At 38.1% G+C, this 20,697-nt stretch overlaps 3 protein-coding genes across 17 annotated transcripts in view; 2 read left to right on the top strand and 1 right to left on the bottom strand.

Moving 5' to 3' along the window:
* The window catches only part of RUFY2 (RUN and FYVE domain containing 2), a 44,671-nt gene extending 37,150 nt beyond the window's left edge, over positions 1-7,521 (top strand). For 4 of the 6 annotated variants that reach the window (XM_028512145.2, XM_036026873.1, XM_036026874.1 and 1 more), the window contains 3 exons: positions 451-499; positions 5,321-5,398; positions 5,490-7,521. In XM_028512145.2, the coding sequence (XP_028367946.1) occupies positions 451-499; positions 5,321-5,398; positions 5,490-5,633 (271 nt within the window). In that variant the 3' untranslated portion in view covers positions 5,634-7,521. Of the gene's footprint in view, positions 1-450; positions 501-5,320; positions 5,399-5,489 lie in introns of those variants that run through there. The other 2 variants (XR_003684604.2, XR_004903407.1) reach the window with 2 other exon arrangements.
* Positions 7,522-8,091: 570 nt separating this feature from the next.
* Positions 8,092-19,744, bottom strand: HNRNPH3 (heterogeneous nuclear ribonucleoprotein H3). Of its 7 annotated transcripts, none has more exons than XM_028511294.2 (10): positions 19,556-19,744; positions 14,403-14,537; positions 13,758-13,896; positions 13,112-13,251; positions 12,544-12,630; positions 12,120-12,235; positions 10,753-10,888; positions 9,615-9,710; positions 9,434-9,526; positions 8,092-9,329 (listed from the first exon to the last, which is right to left on the bottom strand). In XM_028511294.2, the coding sequence occupies exons 2-10, from the start codon at positions 14,512-14,514 to the stop codon at positions 9,253-9,255; spliced, it is 996 nt and encodes a 331-aa protein (XP_028367095.1). In that variant the 5' UTR covers positions 14,515-14,537; positions 19,556-19,744; the 3' UTR covers positions 8,092-9,252. The 7 variants fall into 7 exon arrangements, with proteins under 7 accessions (XP_028367095.1, XP_028367096.1, XP_035882773.1 ...); XM_028511295.2 differs by having other exon boundaries at positions 13,067-13,251; XM_036026880.1 differs by lacking the exon at positions 19,556-19,744 and adding an exon at positions 18,699-18,870 and having other exon boundaries at positions 13,067-13,251.
* Positions 18,878-20,697, top strand: part of PBLD (phenazine biosynthesis like protein domain containing) — a 46,167-nt gene continuing 44,347 nt past the window's right edge. For 3 of the 4 annotated variants that reach the window (XM_036026883.1, XM_036026884.1, XM_036026885.1), the window contains exon 1: positions 18,892-19,026. The gene's annotated coding sequence lies outside the window, so the exon portion shown is untranslated. Of the gene's footprint in view, positions 19,027-20,697 lie in introns of all 4 variants that reach the window. The other variant, XM_028513335.2, reaches the window with a different exon arrangement.

The raw sequence follows: 20,697 nt of genomic DNA on the forward strand, positions 1-20,697 counted from the left end.
AAAGAAAAAGTATTAGTACTATATATTCCTTAATTTTTCCACTGCCTTTTGCATCTGCTAGACAAATGATATGCATGGTGGTAGAATGTCACCTTTGGGGTCACATTAGAACAGGTTTTGAATCCTGACTTCCCTAGCTGCCACCTCTGTGACCTGTTACAAATGACTAAACCTCATGAGAATGCACTCTCTTCAACTTTAAAATAGGATTTTTGAAGATTAAATGAGATAATGCATGCAAAGGTTATAGCATAGTGTCTGGCATACCATAAGCTAGTAAATGATAGCTATTATTAATGTCATCATGACCACATGAAAATACCAGTATTCTTTAAAAAGCAATTTTAATATTTTGTATACTGTGTAAAAGCAATACTTTCCTCATGAATTACTAGATGTTCTATATTTAAATACATGTACTGAAATTTGGACCTATTTGTAATTTTTTAGGTCAAAACTTAAAATAGAAGATATAAAAGAAGCCAACAAAGCGTTGCAGGTGAGTAGAAAGTATTTTCCCCAAGTAGGAAAGTAGAGAGATAGGTGAAAGTCCTCAACAGAAGGTAAAGCCCTGCGTACAACTAAAGTGTTGTTATTGAGTCCCAGGATTTATTAGAGGCAAAACCACTGAATGGGGAGCCTGAGTGTTGTGGGTCTACTTTCCTATAAAGTGTAGTGTGATCAATGAAATTACCTTTGAATTGTAGAATCCTTGAGTTCCTATGCTATTCTATTACTTATTAGTTTTTGACCTTCAGTAAGTCACATATCCTCATTGTCTCCTCTTTTGAAATGGGCTTATGATTTTGCATAGGGTTGCTTTGAATATTGGGTAGGTTGAAATATGTGAAAGTAATTGGTACAATTTATCCGTATTTGGTTCTGAATATGTCTGGATGCAAGAATTCCTTCTATAACATAGGAGAAAATAGTCTCTATGAGTATTTCAATAACAGATAACTTCTTCTTGCACAAGTTACCCATTTTTAAAAAGATATTTATTTTTAGAGAGAGGGGAAGGGAAGGATAAAGAGGGAGAGGAACATCAATGTGTGGTTGCCTCTTGTGAGCCCCCAACTGGGGACCTGGCCCTCAACCCAGGCATGTGCCCTGACTGGGAATTGAACCAGAGACCTTTCAGTTGGCAGGCTGGCACTCAATCCACTGAGCCACACCAGCCAGGGCCCCATTTTGTTTTTTATAAAAGTGTTACAGGAGAATAATTTAAAAAGTCAAATGGTACTAGAAACAAATAATGGTAGCAGTCTCTTTTTCTTCATCTTCTTGTCCCTTATCCACCCTAGTTCCCACCACCTGAAGGGAGCTTTCTTTTTTTCCTTTGGATATTTATCCCCCTATTTGTAAATAATATGCAGTATGTATTGTTTTCTCTTAATTTATTTAAGACCATTTTAGACCTATCTATTGCCTGGTTAATGTGCTGGATGAGGAGTTTTGCTTACTTTCAAAAGTTTTTGTGGAATTCACTTAATGTATATTCTTTATTATGGCTGTTTAAGTACTGTTTTTTGCTGGGTCAAGTAGTATATTGTAATTATATTTTCTTTCTTTTACTACTTTTATTTCCTCTGGAGTTAATTGCCTTTTATTTTTAAAATTTGGTTGTATTTGAACATCAGTGTTTTCTTAATGTCTCTTTAAAATGCTTCTTAATAAGAGTTTTGCATGTGGTAAATGAATCCAGTAACTGGTTAGTTGTTTTTTTCCTTTGAATCATCCTTCTTGGAGTTCTCTGCTTTCCTCTACACCTGTCTTATCTGTTTACCCCTGCCCTGACATTTCCCTTTGCTGACATTCTTTGAGTTCCCTTTGCTGTACTCACATGGGAGAGCCACACCAGCCAGGGCTGCTCTCACTGTTTAAAGAGATTGATAGTGATGTTTGCCTATCACTATTTAATCTGTGAACTTTTTTTTCACTGTTAAAGATATCATATAGTACAGCTTTAAAATACTTGCATACTCCCTCTGCTGGTGTGGCTCAGTGGATTGAGTGCCAGTCTGCAAACCAAAGGGTCATTGGTTTGATTCCTAGTCAGGGCACATGCCTGTGTTGCCAGCCAGGTCCCCAGTAGGGGGCGTGTGAGAGGCAATGACACGTTGATGTTTCTCTTTCCTTCCCTTCCCCTCTCTCTAAAAATAAATAAATAAAATCTAAAAAAAAAAAATACTGGCATGCTCTCTGCTTTAGTTTGTAAAATAGAACACATGTGCTCCCGTTTACAATCTTCTCCCTATAGTAATAACCTTGTATTTTGTATTAATAATGTTTTTAGTTTTTATCATTCATGTCTATCTTTAACAAAATATTACCTAGATTTCCATATTTTCACATGCATGAAAATAGATTTACATGTGACGTAATCTTCTTTTTTGACCAGCTGTTGGGTCTGGGACAGCTGTCCTACAGTTTACCCTATGTTGGGTTTTATGATTACTTGCTCGTAGTAGTCTTTAGTTCTTCTGTGCCCTTGTCGCCTGTAAACTGGAAGTTAAATCTAAAGGCTTATGCGACCTGCATGGAGACTTTTTATTTCTGCTACCATATTTTTAATATTCAGCAGGCCCCTATTTGCTCACTTTTCCTTTTAAAAATAGCATCCTACTTTATATCTCAGTATATTTATTGTTGCTTTATGAAGTTTTGTTTTGCTACTGCCACTCTTTATTTATTCTGAATTTATTTCTTTGAGGTAGCTCTTGCCAAGGTCATTCCTCAAATGTTGGATAATCCCCCAATTTCAGTAACACAGAAAATCTTGGATGCCCTGTATGTGATGGTTGGGTGGACTAGGGTGGGTTGTTATAGACGGACAGGCTTCAGCATAGAGAAATCTGTTGCTAGTTAACAGAGTTCTGGTTGCTAGTTGGTACCCTCTCCAAATAAATGGTAGTATCAATAGGACTTTTCTCTGGGGCAGTTGAGTTTCTCCAGAAAAGGATCCTCTGTCTGGTGGTGGTGGTGGGGTTCCGAGTTCTAGTTGGGTAACTGACATTCTGGAATTGGGCAGAGAAAATAGCCATTTGTTCTCAGAGCAATAGTTTGCTCTCCTCTAGCCTTGAAACACCTGTGTTTCCTTGAGAACGGAGCTACAGTTCTCTGGATTCATGTTATCTGACAGGTGGCAAACACAAGGCCTGAGGGCCAAATCCGGCCCTCCAACTTGTTTTATCCCTCTTGGCACCTTGTTTCTACCCAGCAGCAGCACCGAGCTCTTGCTTAACTATTTAGGAGTAGTTAACATTTGTACAGTCCTAAAATTACATTCAGTCCTTTGAGGGCAACCACAAGGCTGATGTGGCCCCTGGTGAAAATGAATTTGACACCGTTGTGGCTTACTGATAAATAAGAACTATGGGTATCGATCTCTGAGGTCCCTTTCAGCTGACACACTAGGCTTACTCTACAGCCTTTCTCCTTGGCAGACTAGCAGGGTAAATTCAGTCAAACTGAAGTAAGTGTGGAAGGCCCAGCCCTGCAGTCAGAACAGTCATCTCTGAACCTAATGATGCTGTTTGGAAATCTGCTTTACGTCAGGTTCCCCATGCTGCTTCCATTAGGTGGCTTTGGGGCATTTGGCAAGTCACTTCCCCTTCTGTGGTGTTCAAGTTATATCTGATTATCTTTTAAGGTCTTGTATCTTGCTTTAAATAAAAATTTCTGTGATTCAAGTAATTTGATTCTTTGCTGGTGGTGTTTGTGTTTGAGCTGTCTAGATTTTGTTAACCCTTCACTACTTACAGTCCTGTTTTAAGGAGCCTTAGACTGCGAGTGCATTAACCCAACACAAGTCATCTTACTTCTGCTACAATAGGTGTTAGCTATTAAGACTGTAAAACAAATACCTGGAATTAACCTTGTGATTTTTATCTGTAAACTTAGTCCTTTTTCATTTTCCTCTTTCTTCAACCGTCTGAAGCCTTTTAAGAATTTTGCTTGGAGAATTTTTCTCTAGTTAGGTGATAAAGGCCTCTCTGCCTCAGAGGTATTTTATAGGTGGCACATCTTCCACCTCCCGAGCTGGATTTACTTGTTCTTTGGAAGCGGCAGCAGTGTGGCTTAGGCTGGGCTGTGTTTAACTTTTTTTTTTTTAAGGTTTTATCACTTTTAAAGAGGGGAAGGGAAGAAGAGGAAAACGTCCGTGTGTGAGATACATCGAACATTTGCCTCTCGTTCACCCCCAACTGGGGGCCTGGCCTGCACCCCAGGAATGTGCCCTGACTGGGAATCAACTGAACTGGCAACCCTTCAGTTAGCAGGCAGGCACTCAATCCACTGAGCCATAACAGCCAGGGCCAGGCTGTGTTTAAAAGGAACAGGTGATAAGATTAGTCAGAAGCATTGAGGACTCGTCCTTCCACCTGGGTCTTTTCATTATAAAACTGGCACCATCTAAACAAAGTTGCTTTACGGGGGAAAAAAATGCTTTCTACCCAAGATCTTGGTTGGTTAAGAATGGGTCAAATTAGGAATTTTAGATACTAAGTTAACTCCCACTTGTTTAAGACTGCTACTAAAGTTTACATAGCAGCTATTAAATGTGTGAATTATAGAACTTGAGGGGAATTAATGGCCACATAAAACTAAATTTAATGTGGTCTTAATCTGATTTCCAAATTCTTTAAGTTTTATGGAATTACTGTGTATAAAGTATATATATTGCCAAACTCAAGTGCATTCTACAGTGAAAATTTATCCTTAAGTGTGTTGGACTAGATAATCTTTAAGGTTCTTTCCTTAATGAAAACTCCCATCAGTAACAGATTTTTATTTTTAAAAAAACATTTTATCATGAAAATATCCAAACATATGTAATCATAGGGAGTAAAACAAACCTTTACCTAGTTTTAGTATTTACCAGTATATGGCCAATCTTGTTTTATGTTCAACCCACATCCCTTCTCCCTCAGATTATTTTGAAGCAAGGTTCACACATTTAATCTACAACTATTTCAGTATTCCCTCAAAGAAAAAGGACTCTTTTTTTTTTCAAATTTTATTTTTAGAGAGAGGGAGGGGAGAGAAACATCAATGTGTGGTTGTCTCTCGCATGCCCCCTACAAATACCTGGAGCCCAGGTGGAATACCACAACCCAGGCACGTGCCCTGACTGGGAATCAAACTGGCAACCTTTTGGCTGGCACTCAATCTGCTGAGCCACACCAGCCAGGGCTAAAGGACTCATTTTTGATTCTTCATCTGTATAAATTCCTGTAAAATATTTTTGGTGGAAAATTTTTTAAATGTAATTTTTAGTGTTATAAATTTGAGCACTAATAGTTACTTTTCCTCCTACTAGGGACTGGTATGGTTGAAAGACAAAGAAGCAACACATTGTAAGCTTTGTGAAAAGGAATTCTCACTCTCTAAGAGAAAGGTAAAGGAAGTAGAGGCCAAAAGTTTTGGTGCAAACATGGCTTTTAATTTTACTGTTTTTTCTCTGACTTTGTTTTTTCTCCAATGACTAGCACCACTGTAGAAACTGTGGAGAAATTTTCTGTAATGCTTGCTCTGACAATGAACTGCCTTTGCCCTCTTCACCAAAGCCAGTACGGGTTTGTGATTCCTGTCATGCACTGCTGATTCAGAGATGCTCATCTAATTTGCCGTAAGACTCCAGAACTAAATCTTCCTTGTATGCAAGTACCTATGGTGAATGTTATGTGTGAATATGTGCACATATTCGGACAGCTCTTCTGAAGCGACTTTCGGACAGTACTGGTACCAGTTCTGTTCCACATTTCAATTCATGGGAATTAAGTTGTATAATTTGGTATTTCCTTTCCACTATTATTCAAAAAGAATTTTCAACAGGGCATGTTTTGAAAACTTTAACCTAACTCCAAATTCATGTAATTATAATGTAACTCTCAATGACACTGAAAGGCCAGATAGCATAGCTAACACTTATCTGCCTTACTTTATAAAGGCCTTCTTAAAAATAGGGCTTCAGATTGTTTTATTCTCCAGATGGTTGAGTTTATATTTGATGGTGCCTGTAAGTTTTATTAATGCACTTTAAAGCTTCATGGGTCTCATAGAAAGACTGGAAATGTGCAGAACTTTTTACAAGTGTTAAGATTCCAATTCAACATATTTCCCATTAAGTTAGTAAGATGTCATCTATATTTATTTGGCCCTTTCCCCCTCCCTTCTTTTGCCTACTTTGCATTAGAAAAAGCCAATGTTTTATCCTGTAAAATTTCTTTTGGTTTTCTTCCTCTAAAATCAATGTTGTAGTTGCTGATACCTTTCAGATACAGTGGGTTAAAGAGGTTACTTTGCCTCAACCTTTTCCTTATTTTGAAAGGAGGTTAAACCATCATCCTTTTACCTTAAGCTGCTACTTGCAGATCTAGTAAGTTTTAAGCATTACATTGCAGCCGTCTGCTACTGCAGTATAGAGTAAAAAATTCACCATAAACTGAGCACCTCTAAGCTAGGGTCAGTTAGTGAAAATGTGGTCACCCTGCCATGAAATATGTACTTGAACCATTTCAAGCATGAGACTAAATAAACACTAACCTTGTTATATTACTTATAGCATACCAAGAATCTGTCAAGTTACCTTTGTATAGTCACTTGAATGACACCACTACTAGGGAACCTACATTAAAAAAAAATTAGTTTAATACCAGCCATGCACTTTATGACTGTGTACCTTTCAAACAATGTCCTGTTAGGATAACCTTACATTATTCCTAAAAGCATTATATTTAGTGAATTTAATCATGGCCAGCTCCCTAGGATGGGGGATATCCTGCAGGATCCTTTCCTCAAGAGTACATACTTTCATTAAGCTTAAAAATTATTTTTCTAAATTCCCAGAGTATGAAATTAGTATTTTACTTGAAGATTTTTTCTTCACAATCCAGGTTGAGGTCTTCAGTTAGAAATGAGATTTTTAGGTGGTCTTTCTTGAATACTCTGATAGAAATGTCCCGAAGAGATAAATTATATTCTTGAAAAGTTTTGTATTGATGGGATGAACATTTTTATGATTGCTGAAAATGAGATTAAGGAAAAAAGGAAAATTTTCAAATACCAGATGTTTTTTATTACTACTGTGCTTAGAACAAATTTTAAAATGTGACTCCTACTTAAATTCCAAAGCTGTTTAACCATGATTTTTAGCCCCTACTCCCTTAAATTCTTTGCCATTTAAAATTCATGTATTGCCATTGATTTGGGATTTTTGTAGGCAAGCTTTTATGATAGCAATACAACTTGCTCCATTTAGTTTGGCTTTTATAAAAACCATTTGTACTAATTTTGAAATTTATGTTACAAAGTTTGAATTTGTACATTGTGGTTGTGAACCTAGTTTTACTTTTCAAGATCTGCTCTTACAGAAACTATAAACTTCACATAGCATTCCCTCATCTAGCTAGTACTACCACAATAATGCTATCATTGGTGCCAAGGAATTGTGATTGTAATTCTCCTGCCCTGTAATATTTTAAAATAAAATGTGAATTTTGTAAACCAAATAAAAGATTTGAAAAAGATTTGCTTTAGAAGGGCAACTTTCATTGATAACAGTTTATATTTTTACTCTTAAAAGATTTAAGTACTCCCCTTTAAGTACTCTTAAAGATTTTAAGAGTAGTCCTGGGTAAACAAAAGCACATGTAATCTCTAAAAAATGTTAAGCGGGCCCTGGTTGGTGTGGCTCAGCTGGCTGGATATATCAAACCAGAGCTGGAGATCATGGGGTTTAATTCCTGGTAAGGGCATGTACAAGAAGACAGCCAATCAATGTCTGTCTCTCTACCCCCTTCCTCTCTCTCTAAAAAAAGCAATGAAAAGATGTCCTTGGGTCAAGGATTAAAACAAATTAAGTAACATGAAACCAATATTTAAATGGGTAGGTAAGGGAGTAGATATAGGCATTAAGATTTATCATTGCTTTAGCTGATGATAAACTCCATTTAGGATCACACTACCTTGTCTAAAGCAGAAATCACTCTAAATTTAGGAGTCATTTTGTTTAATCTTCAGTTAGAAATATTTAGTACCTTGATTTATAATCAGAAATTGACACAAAGCATTCTAGGACAGACGCCATACTATTATCTCCCACATTGATATTTATTACATTAATATTTCTAGCAAAAACAAGTTAACAAGTTCAGTAACTGAATTCACATTAACAGGTTTCATTTTGATCCATTAGCCAATTTGGAAAAAAGCCATACTGATCAAAAGGGTTAAAAGTAAAAAGCACCTTTTCCTTGCTACATGTATAGTATTTTTTTAAACACAATGGCTCTAAAACTCCAAACAGATAGCAAATGAAAAATCCAACCGTAGGACTATCATTTTAAGACTACAACATGGACTTCTCTTATATCTTTAAAGGTATTTATACAAATATATATAAAAAAACACAAATGTTTTAACTATTGGGCTGAAAATAAAAATACATCTGTGAAAATTAACCCCACAGTAAGTACTTTTGTACTGAATTCTCATTTCACTTTTAGAAACTTAACCTAGTCTAAGACATTTTTTGAGATAACTTACAACTGTCAGTTTTTGGAAACATTTTTTGGTACTTCAGTCAAGTGCCAAGGGGATTTTATTCTAAAATCTAGGGCTAGAGTTTAAATGTCCAACACTGCTATCCTTGGGTAACACAATTATGAATATTCAGAAATCCAGATACCTCTTATTAGATCAACATTTCAGAGCTATGCCTGATAAGTGACATCTGAAAAGACACTAATAGAATTAGCAGAACTCTATACTCCTGAAACCATCTAAACTCATCTTTAGGTTTTATATTTACAGTATTGTCCAGGAAAAATTAAAAGTTATACTACTTTACAAGTTCTATTCCAGGTGTCTGCTTATTAAGACTTGCAGACTATGTAGAGATGAACCATTCTCCTCTACAATTACACTGTACTACTACTTGTAGAGCTGATAATAAAATACACCAACCCAAAGCTTATGAAAGCAGCTCGTCCTTAGGAATAACTAGTATATAAAAAGTATCAACATCAGTGGTTTGAATATAAAAATTTATTTTTAAGTCAAAGTATGCAACAAATAAAACCTACAGAAAACAGATTTTCCCATCACAATCTGTTGCTTTACCAAATAATATTTTGAAAACACATTCCTTCAGTCATTATAAAGTTCTTAAAATACAAAAGAAATGAAATCTGTAAGAAAGTCTAGTAGACCAGATGCTGTTGTCAGGACTAATATGTTGGTGGTTATGCTCTAATACATTCCACGCCATCCGCCTCCACTCATGCCACCTTGCCCATAGTAACCTCCACTGCCTCCACCACCACGACCTTAGGAGAAAAGACATTAAGAATTTAGTACAAGGTATCAACATAGAAGTTAGTCTGCATCACATATGAGGACTAACTGAACCAGAGTAACCAAAAACACTTACCATAACCACCCAGGCCATCAGGAGTCCCATATCCTCCACTGTAATTGTTCCCCATTCCCATTCTTCCAACAGATCCATAGCCGCCCTGATTATCTTAAAAAAAAAAAAAAAGTTTGAGGTTGACTGCTAAGTGTCTAACTCCATTTACTTAAAACAAAACAAAAAACACAACTTTACATACCCATTCCATCTCTGCCGTAGCCTCCCATTCCAGAGCCTCCCATTCCAGAGCCACCTCCAGGAGTGGAATTCAAGAAGAGTTCAATGTATCGATGTTCTTTAGGAAAAAAGAGGAGAAATGATGGATCAAATTTATCAAAGTATAAAAAGGCTATCTAATATTAATCTAAATGTATGCTCACAAATTCAAAGGGGAAAAATAAAATGAATGGTGAACAGGGCTAAAAAAAATTAGGTTTCTTTCAAAATGAACAAGTTATTTAAGTATTTGGGGCCTCAGCCTATCTATCTCTAAAAAGAACTAATTCCTTGTTTCAGAAACAACTGTTATACTTCTTAACAGATTCCAGGCCCAGTCATAGAACTAAATTAAAACCTTAAGAGCAGTGTCCAAGAAAACTTAAAAAACATTTCTTTTAGAGAGGTGGGGAGAGAGAGGGAGAGAAACATCCACGTGCAAGAGATACATCAACTGGTTGCCTCTCACACCCCCCCACTGGGGACCTGGCCTGCAACCCAAGCATGTACCCTGACTGGGAATTGAACTGGTGACCTTTCCGTTATTAGCAGACCAGTACTCAATCCACTGAGCCACACCAGCCAGGGCCAGGAGAACTTTTTATTAAGTACCAAATGACTGAAGATGTGTAGCCACATTTGGGAATCCCTGGTTGAGGTGAAATTTAGTGGATTAAAAACTGATTTGATAACATGCAAAAATAACTCACTTAAGTTGATCAATGTATAGATTAAGAAGTGGCACTAATTTGCAAAAGGCATGGGAACTCAAGCAAGTGCATATAACATACCCATTTCACCCCTTTAATAACTTAAGTTCTGATTTATCAAGTATTAAGAGTGTGAATTAATGCTTCAATAAAAAGACCTCGAGTCATGGGTTTGATTCCTGGTCAGGGCACATGCCTGGGTTATGGGCCAGAGGCAACCAAATGATGTCTCTCTCACACATTGTGGTTTCTCTCCCTCTCTCTAAAATAAATAAAATCTTAAAAAAAAAAAAAAAAAAAAAAAAAAAAAAAAAAAAAAAGGCAGCCCCCTTGAAAACTATTAAAGCCTGATCATAGAAGAAACAAGTTCACACCCAGGAAACAAGACAGCATGCCAAGGCTACTACTTACGCATATTATTCTTATCTTTAGACATGGCAGCTACTGCATCTTCGTGTGTCACAAACTCTACATCTGCTTCTCCTGTTGCTCTGCCATCAGCTCCAATATCAATATGCACTCGTATTGGATTTAGTGGTGAGAAGAACTAAAGAAAAGAACTTGTTACCTTTCTATTTGTATTACTAAAATTACACCATGCCTTTGTTTTTCCTTCTCCATTAAGACAAACCCTTCTATTGCCCTGTGTTGCAAGGCCAATAATTACACCAACTCCAGAGGTTCTCAGAATATTAAGACTATACATACTTAGGAAAACACAGAAATTATTTTCTCCTAAAATAATGTAGGTGGTATTAGATTTGAGAAGAAAAATATATCTAACCCAGAGAATAGTTTATCCTAAACAGATGAAAAAGTCTCATACCCTACTTCTGAGAGGGAGAAGAGTAAGCACCCCACTCCCAAGAAAAGTATTTTGAAATTGGGTATATGATTCAAAATGATAGTGTTTGATAAGCCTACCAACTATATATGGATGGCTCCGAAATATATCATTTTAGTTCTAATCACAAGTTAACCAGGTTTACGTGATCTTAAAAGGCACCCAGAACTTAGGCCAACTGGTTCCCAGTAAGCGCTAAAGCAAAATTTTCTTTAAAAGCTAGTCAATACTCTTGGCTTTGTAGGCCACTGGGAGTAAACTACTCAGTAAGTGAATATGACTGGATGGCCTGTCAGCTGATGTTTGCTGATTCTCTAGCCAATATGAAACAAACCAGTTTTAAATCAGTAGCAGCATCTACTTGCATTACTTTCAGCTTATCATACAACCCTGAAAGCCAAACCAAACTGCTTAAACTTTTCACTTGTTAACAAATTTATACTTTTGAAACTTCACACAAGGGAAACAATCCCCCAGTCATCACTACTCTATGCTGGTTAGTCAGCTTTTACTAATTTATTTTTTTGGTATATATTTAAAAATCCTCACCTGACGATATGTTTATTGATTTGAGAGAGAAAGGGGGAAACATTGATTGGCTGCCTTCCACACACTCCCCAATCAGGTATCAAACCCACAAGATTTTGGTGTTCAGGACTTGGCTCTACCTAATTGATCCACCCAGTCAGGGCTTTCACTAAATTCTTAACAGTACTTTATCAATGTAGCCTTTACTTGTTTGAATCCTATGTAGGTCACACAATGGACGCAAAAATATTCACAAACTACTGAAGACACACACATACACACACTACTTTTTTTTTTAACATTAAAGGTTTCTGTTATCAAAACTAGAAGGATGAGAACATGAAGAACGCTTCAAAATTTAGATACCAGGATTAGTATAAAACCGTTAAATACTAAAATTACTCACATTAGCAATGTCATTTTCAGTTGCTCGAAAAGGCAATCCTCTCATATGTACAAAATGACCACCATGAAAACCTGAACTTGCATCACCAGCTCCACCATAGCCATGTCCTCCCATGCCTAAAGAAACATTTCCAGATTATAAACTGATACATGTAGAAATGTATTTTAACATTTCTTTCCTATACATGTTTTTTCCTGTTCACACTGTTTTGATAACCCCAAGAGATCTAACACTTATAGTTGGTCTAATCATCAAATGGAGAATATACCACTAAGTATACATCTGTATAAAGCCCTATGTAGAATACACTAAAATATGCCCTAGCTGAATTATATATATAAGTCACCTACATTACAACTAAGTGGCTGTAAAGCAAATACCAAAATTCACCTAAAAGTGAGTATGTTTTTAATATTTGGTTTACCTCTTCCATCTCTCATCCTGTCATCAAAGCCATCATTTCCATAGCCATAATTATTATAGCCACCATAGTCATCAAAACCTCCATAACCTGTGTAATTTGAGAAATACGTGAATATACTTTAAAGAGATAAATTTTATAATGTAGTTTACAAAAGCATACTTTGTGGTAAGCAATTTGGTTAATCATTACAAATTTGCAACTCAACATGTGAAAAAAGCAGTTAACACTTGGTAGAAATTAAAAATTTCAAAAGGATACATTTAAACATCCAAATTAATTTTCACCCCGATATCAAACAGACGTCAAAACATGCCAACACCTTCATTTTAATTTCTGTATACCATTTAGGAGACAATATGTGCATCAACCAAGTCCCACAGCTGGCCATGGGAATTCATAGTTTCATGAACAGGTTTTAAAACCTAGTAGGTACTGAAATTACTGCCATTTCTATATTTCTTGACAAAGTGTCAGGAACATTAAGAAAATGACAACAGAACCTTTGTTCATTAGATACACATACCACCATCATATCCATCACCTCCTCGGCGCATTCTGTCATACATACTTCCACGCCCAGCTCCATAATAACCCCCTCTTCCTCCTATTGGTCTATCATATGGTCCTGGTCGCTGGCCCAGCAATCTTCTTGGTGGATCATAAAATCCTTTGATTTCACTCCTGCTACTTCTGAAGATCTCAATATACCTATTTAAAAATGGTTTAAGGTACAAGGTTTCAGCTTAAATGTATTAGAGTAAATAAAATACTGGGCAAAATGCAGTAAGTTTTTCTATATCCAGATATATAACCCAATTTAAATTCCTAAATACAACATAAAGTTAACATTTTTAAACCTTCAAACTTAAATAATTAATATTTAAGTTTCACATAGACAAATTAGCCATTTGAAATATAAATGTATTTTAGCTTTTCTTTAAGTACACGATAGGTGTTTAGAGAAAATAGTTGATTATACAAAAGCATTTATCAACATCCTACAGAGAAATGAAAACAATCTAATTTTAATTTAAGCAAACTATTAGTATTAATTCCCCACCCAAATCTGTAGTTTCCAAGTTAAATTTAGATAATTATCAATTCTTTTAAAACTACCCCAGAAAAATGTTACTGTTACCCCCCCATTTAAGCAATAGTGACCCACAACCCCCAAAAATAAAAATTTAACACCATCCCAAACTCTCCATCCCCACCTGTGCCCTATTCTTTCCTTGTGTTTCCCCAGAGCATTTTCTGCTATCTCCTTTGAAGCAAACTGCACGAAGGCCTCCCCTGTGCTTCTCCCCTGGTAGTCCATCGTCAATGTTATCCCATTTGGCACGATTTCCAACCCTTTAACCCAAGGACAAATAACCCCATCAAGGGGAACAGTGTTAAAGGCTGAAACATTCCCATCTGAATCAAATATTTAAAACAAGTCTAAACAAAACAAAACAAAAAATGCTTAGTTCCCCATCACCCCATAATACAAATGGAAGATTTTTTCAAATACTGGATTACATATTTTTGCGACCAGTGTCTTTTAAAATTACACTCTAAAAGCCCACCTACATTACATTAAAAAAGCTCAAATCAAATTTAACTATGTTTCATATGCTAATTCATGGTTCATTTCATCACACATAATTACTTTCAATTAAGTTTATTGCACATTAGTTAGGTGTTACATATTCTACACATTCTGTATGGAATATTAACTGGAGCAAACTTTAAACATTAACCAAGATATCATACTCAAATTAAAAAGTCCCCCAAGCAAATGGGTTTTGCAAATTAAAAACTGAGTAATATAATGTACAATTAAAATACTACTAAACTTTGACTAATACTAGAGGTACCTTGAAAGAACTGAACTATTTCCTCTTTGCTGCAACCAAATGGCAATCCACGAAGTCGTACTGTCCCATCACTAGCGTCATTTGGACCATTATGTTTCATAACCCAATCCATCTCAATACCGTTTGATTTAAATGCTATAAAAAAATAAACAAGCACATAAAGCAGTCAATCAAAACATACTCTTGTCAGAGGTACTGAAGAAACACCTCTCAGTGGTGCACAACAGGAAATGTAACATACAGCTCAGTGACTCCAGTGACAATGCTACACAATATAATGGCACAACACCTTTCTGTTTTGAGGCAGGGAGAAAGATTGAAAAAAGGCAGTGAAACTTGACCCCTCCCATGAAAAAGTACGGAATTTATAAGGAGCAAATATATACCGCCCAATTTTAAAAAAGCTTACATAATTTCTCGTAAGTCTTCAAACTCTTTCTATTTCTCAATCCTGCCATTTAACATCAACTCTACCTCTTCTTCATCTCTCAAATTTTCACTTACATTGTCCAGGTTTTATTATTCACTTGAATAGTCCTGCAAAATCTTTAAAACTTAACCACTCAGAATTTTGCACATAGTACCACCATCTACTCAGTAAGAACCAGAGTCAAAAGTACAAGTACTTCTTTGATGCACTACAATTCTGAACATATCAAATTGTTTTTGAAGGGGGAAAAATTCTTATGATTTTTTTAAACTAAATCTGGTCCAGACACTCCACAAGGTTTAATGACTAAATTAGGTTGCATTTTAAAATGGAGGTAAAAAAGGCCTTCTGACAGTCATCAGTATTTTTTTTTGAAGCCGCCCATTTTGGAAGTTATTGAATATAGTGTTAAAAACCAGTTTACTCACTGCTTTATTTTTTTATGTCAAATTTTTTAAAATGACAATACATTCACATTCAAAAAGTAAGCATTAAAGAGTAAAGTGAGAAGCCCTCTTTCCCCTCCAAAATGAACCCATCCACCCTGTTCCCTTCCCGAGACATCCATCCTTCCTTTTAATGTTCCAGAACACTTTTAAAAGGTTAATGCAGAAGTCCTTCAGCTGCAGAAACTTACCAGAGCTTATAAATTTCATTATGCAGCTGTAGGAATCCTACTCACCTGATTATTTCAAAACCTTCCCTCACCACCTCCTCCCCTGTAAATAAAACGATTTTGTTCACTCGATTCCTGTATGCTCAAGAATTGTATTGTATTTCATATAAACAATACTCACTAATATTTAATTTCACACGAATGAATTATCAGTTCAACTCTTAGGGGCAACATCTGCAAAGAGTAACACCCCCCATAAGAAATTCATGCATTTCAAAATAAGCTAAATGTAGAAATTTCCAAATGTGCATCACTCAAATCAAATCATCTCTGCATATCAATCACCTCTAGTACCTGTTATGTTGTTTTTTTAAACCAAGAATCCTACATGCCACCTATATAGAGATCCCAAATGGCAAAAATACTCATTTTATCCGATATTATAAATGAATGAATTCTTATGCAAATAACTGGTATGAACTTTTAAAGAGAAAAGAAACTTGGTTTGAATCGTTGGTCACTCACTGACTACCTAATTTAAGCAAATTGCCTAACTGCTGTGACTAACTAAAAAATACAAGAGAGGTGCTTATACTTCACTGGACCGTTTTAAGAATCATTCAGTGCTTAGTCTGTGGCATGGTAACCACTCAGTCAACAGTGGCCATCATTATTACATTTTAAGGGGCCCTGTAGAACTAGCGAAATGTACCACTAACAAAAAATAACTGAACCCTAAAGGACAGGAAAGTATCCTGAGTCTTAAAAGGAAATAAACATTGTCACAAGTTCTCATATTTCTTTAGAAACTGTCAAAAGCAGAGAAAAGAGAGGGGTTTTTTTTGAAAAGTTTACTGTAATATATGCATTATTAGCTAGAGGATTTAAAAATACTGGTCTAGTAGCCCTGAAAGTAGGCTCCAAAAACGGGGGGTGGGGGTGTAGTTAAGAGACGTTTTGAAGATCTACCATTTTCTTAAAAAAACAAAACAAAACACAAAAACAAAAAAACCACCAACCTAAGAAATAATAGCTGCTTCCTATAAAAGGGGTTAAGAACAAAATAGGAGAAAAGTGGAGATCTAACACATATTACTTCCTCATGAAAAATTTAAGAACTTTGCAAAGTCAATCTGTTGTGAAGCCTTGGCTGGGCAGCTCAGCTGGTTAGAGCATCGCCCCAATACGCCAAGGTTGCGGATCCCATTTCTGATCAGCGAACATACAAGAATCAACCAGGGAATGCATAAATAAATGGAATAACAAAAAACCTCACAAAAATTACAAAACATTAATATGATGCTTTTTATAACACTTAGCACATTTTATCAATGTGAAGATACTGTTTTGGGAACAAATACGAAAGTTGAAAATATTTTACTACAAGAACTTGCAAGCAAACTAGTTTTGACTTTCTGATCAGTGTATACCAATTAGATCTATATAAAAACAACAAATAAAAGTACTGCTATTAAAAAAAACGCACAAAGCCTAAACACAGTATTAAATTGGGGAAAACTTAATCAGACTCGGGGAGGGGGGAACTCTTTAAGAGGGCAATTCTCCATCCCGTGTGCACTGAGAAGGCACACAAAAAAAGAAAGCACACTTGTCCCCACTGGTGTGGCTCAGTGATAGGTATTGTCGATTCCCAGGCAGGGGACATGCCTGGGTTGTGACAGGCCAGGTATGACTTGTGGGTTGGGGGCATGCAAGAGGCAGCCTTCTGAAGTATCTCTCACACATCTATGTTTCCTTCCCTTCCTCTCTCTCTAAAAATAAATAAGTAAATCCATTAAATAGAAACACCCTATTATTTCCTCAAAACCCCAAATCTGAGTCTAGAATTCCACTTAGAAGACAAAACCAAGACAAACTCTAAAGGCATACAAAAAGACAATCTGCTTTAGTATCTTAATAAAGCTGTTTCAGAAACTACCTAAATAGTTTCTTCTTATTCAGAATAATCTAGCTCACCCTTTCTTTGCAACAGCATTATGACTAATCACAATTGTTTTAAGATTTCCAGGCGATAGTGCCAATTAAAAATACCAGCAGTTGAAACATTAGGACAACTTCAGTCCATTCTGTATGAGGCTTTAGTTTGTCAGAAAAAGCATCTAAGAGAAAATTCCTTCACAGCAGAGATTATACCATCTTTTGAAGTTTAATGCGTAATGGATTTGATGCATCAATAACTTTCCAAATGACAGCCTGTTGGTTCTAAAAATGAGAATTCCAAATTTTGGCAAAAAATTTATTTTTAACTAAAATGCAAATTTTAAATTATCCCCTCTTCCAATGTGCTTACCCAATTTTAAGTTAAAGACACACACACCACTAATACCTAAAGGATTACAATGAGTTCTTTTCTAGAGCAAAGTTAACCACATTCAGCTGCTTGTTTACTATGAGACCACCAAAAAAAGAACATAGTTGTTAAAAATATAAAGGCAATTACATGGATTTCCAGATTATAATGCAGATGAGGGCAGAGAAAAAGATTTCTAGGGCAATCTATTTAGGAAAGCTGTTACATCACATGTGTACTACCTTATAAGTAAACTCCGGCCTGTCTTGTAAAGCTGGAATGTAGGTAAAAGACTTCTTGTAAAGATTCATATGCATTATTGGAAACTGTTATTCTGAGGCCTTGCTTGTCCCTTTCCTACTGCCGCCCCCAGTGGAAATTCCCACCCAATTCTGCTGTGTTCTAAGGACGAAAAATCATCACACCGTATGCACTGCACTTTCAGTTTGTCTTGCTGTTGAGCAGGGCTACGTTTTTGGTGAAAAGACAGTCCTAGATTACGAGAGTCCTGGATTAAATAAAGAACACGCTTAGCTACAAACAACAACAACAACAACAAACCTCAATTGTATTTTAAAGTATTTTATACAGCCTAATGCAAAAGAATCTTCGCACAGTTACTCAATTCCTACATTCACATTTTTGTCACCACTGGTTGTTTAACCTTTTCCCAAATGTAAAACGCCTACTCCAATTCTAACTCAGTATGTGCCAAACTATAGAGAACCACTGCTAAACCACCCACCCCGCCCCAAAGTTCAGTAAGCTGTATCACTAAGTTCACTGGGCCCAGACGACCTATTTGAAATATGCGCATTTCACATTCCTATTTAATGTCACCCACTTTTCTCCTTACAAAACAATTACCCACATACTCTTTACGTTTAAGGTAAGCGTGAAAAAAAAAAAAAAAAACCTCTTCGGAAAATGAGTACGTACTCTTTTCGAAGTTCCAAATCTGGAATATAAGGGCCGGCTAAGCGTCCTTTATTCCTCCCCGGAGACTTTTCGTTTATCTAGCTGCCCTGGAGACCAGAGAGCTAGGGAGAGTACGCCCCTTCCCCCGCCTCCCCGTCCGGCAGCCAAGCCTGGCTTAAAAACCTTAGCCACCGGGCGGCGGAGTTACAAAGGAGGACCTCTGCCTGCCTCCTTTGTCCTGGATTTGGGAGTTGAGCGCCTTCGTCGCCATTGGCTTTCCTCCCCCAGCTCCAGCCTCTCTCATCTTGAGAATCTGCGTCAGAAGTCACTGGTAGTCCCGCCAGCCCAGGTAGCCCTGACGAGACTGCGGAGGATGGGAGGCCGCTGTGGGAGGCCAGGCCCATCCAGCGCCATTTCCATCGGGAGCGCGCCCGTCAGCCCAGATCCTCCCCCCACCCTCGCCCAACTGCCCAGCGGTTCCCAGTTCGCTTCGTTCCCCACCCTCGTCCCCTCCAGGGCGCTCGGACCACCTTCCAGGCTTCTAAATCAGTTTCGAAAACTGAGGAGCAAAAAGTAGAAAGAGAGGAAGGGCGGGAAGCCGAGGCGGCCGCGCCACCGTACCCAAAATGGCGGAGGCCAAACCAGCAGGGAAAGGAGAAATGCTGGATGACCCCCATTTCGGGCCTCGGCTTCATTCACTGAATTCCACATTAGAAAAACCTCCCCCCGACAGGCCTCCCCGCCTTGAAGTGGGAGATCGCCTGGGAGGCGTAGCCTGGCCGCTTCCAAGCGGCGACCTCCACACTTCCCCCCCACCCCCTCCCAGTCTCTTTCGTCCTTCTCCCGACTCCGCTCACGAAACCACCGGCCCAACCTACCCCCTTTTACTTCAGATACCCTGTCAAACGACAGCAGCGCTGACTCCAATGCTTGCGGTGTTCGGTGGAGAGGAAGAAGCCGCTCGCCTAGTGTAGCGCTCCCCACAACGGTTCTTCCAACCGTCTCCGGCGGAGGGAACCGCTCAGGGAGCTGCGCAGCAGAGCGAATGGCTTGGGGGGATGGGAGAGAGCGAGCGAGGAGGGGGTGGGTGGGGCGAGAGCAGCTAGAATCCGCCGCCCCCGTTCTCGCGAGACGAGAGAGTCGAAGCCACTTTCGCGCGGGCGACGAGTAGCACTCTAGCGTGCTGGTAGGCTGACCAGTTGGTGGAGAGAAGGTTAGGCAGGTCCAGTTAGAGGAAAAGGCGGAGAGTTCCTCCCTCCTTGCCCACTCTACAGCCATCGAATTCCCAGAACCCACATTCTGGCCTCTTTTGGAGGGTGAGTGGTAATAGTGGTTCTAGTAACGTGTTTGGAGGAATACTGGTGTCACAGTTTGGGAGAGTTCTCCGGTACTCTGCCCCACCACGAACAAATTCCATAAAGGCCCGCCCTTACCGTAGCGTCACTTGCGTGGAAAAGGCGCCACGCGCTTTTGCCACCAAACAGGGAGCATTTTCCTTGTCCACCATGTTTGCACTATGCGGTAAATATAGGAGTTTTTCAACGCTGGGGAGAGTCAAAGTGTCCACTAGCCCAATTTTGGCCCCTGGCACCTCTTTCCTTTGGCCCTGGCGCTGTCCGCACCGTTGTCCACCAGTGGGCCTCGTCGCGGGAGTGGGAGTCGGGAGGGGCTTCTTGATTGATTTCCTCCATACCCGCGTTCACTTGCAAATACGTAGCTCGCTCTCTGCTCTCGCCTTCGCTTTCCTCTTGCTTTTCATCTCTCGCACTTTGTAACCTGAGTGATCGATTAGCCCCCTCACGGCCGGCTTTGGCTCGTTTTCTAACCAGAGCTTTGCATCCTTGAAAATTCCAAGTACAAGTGACACCGAATAAGTACTTGCTGGTTGTACTCTCACACCACCAAGGTTCCTAGCGACACCTAATGGCTTTCTATTTTTAATTAGAAAAATGCAAGCTGAATTTCTGGGAAGGGTGGAGGGCAATCCTGGTAAAGAGATTAATGCAAGGTCCAGAAGTAG

Source organism: Phyllostomus discolor, chromosome 5, assembly GCF_004126475.2.
Source record: "Phyllostomus discolor isolate MPI-MPIP mPhyDis1 chromosome 5, mPhyDis1.pri.v3, whole genome shotgun sequence".
In the NCBI taxonomy this organism is placed as follows: Eukaryota; Metazoa; Chordata; class Mammalia; order Chiroptera; family Phyllostomidae; genus Phyllostomus; species Phyllostomus discolor.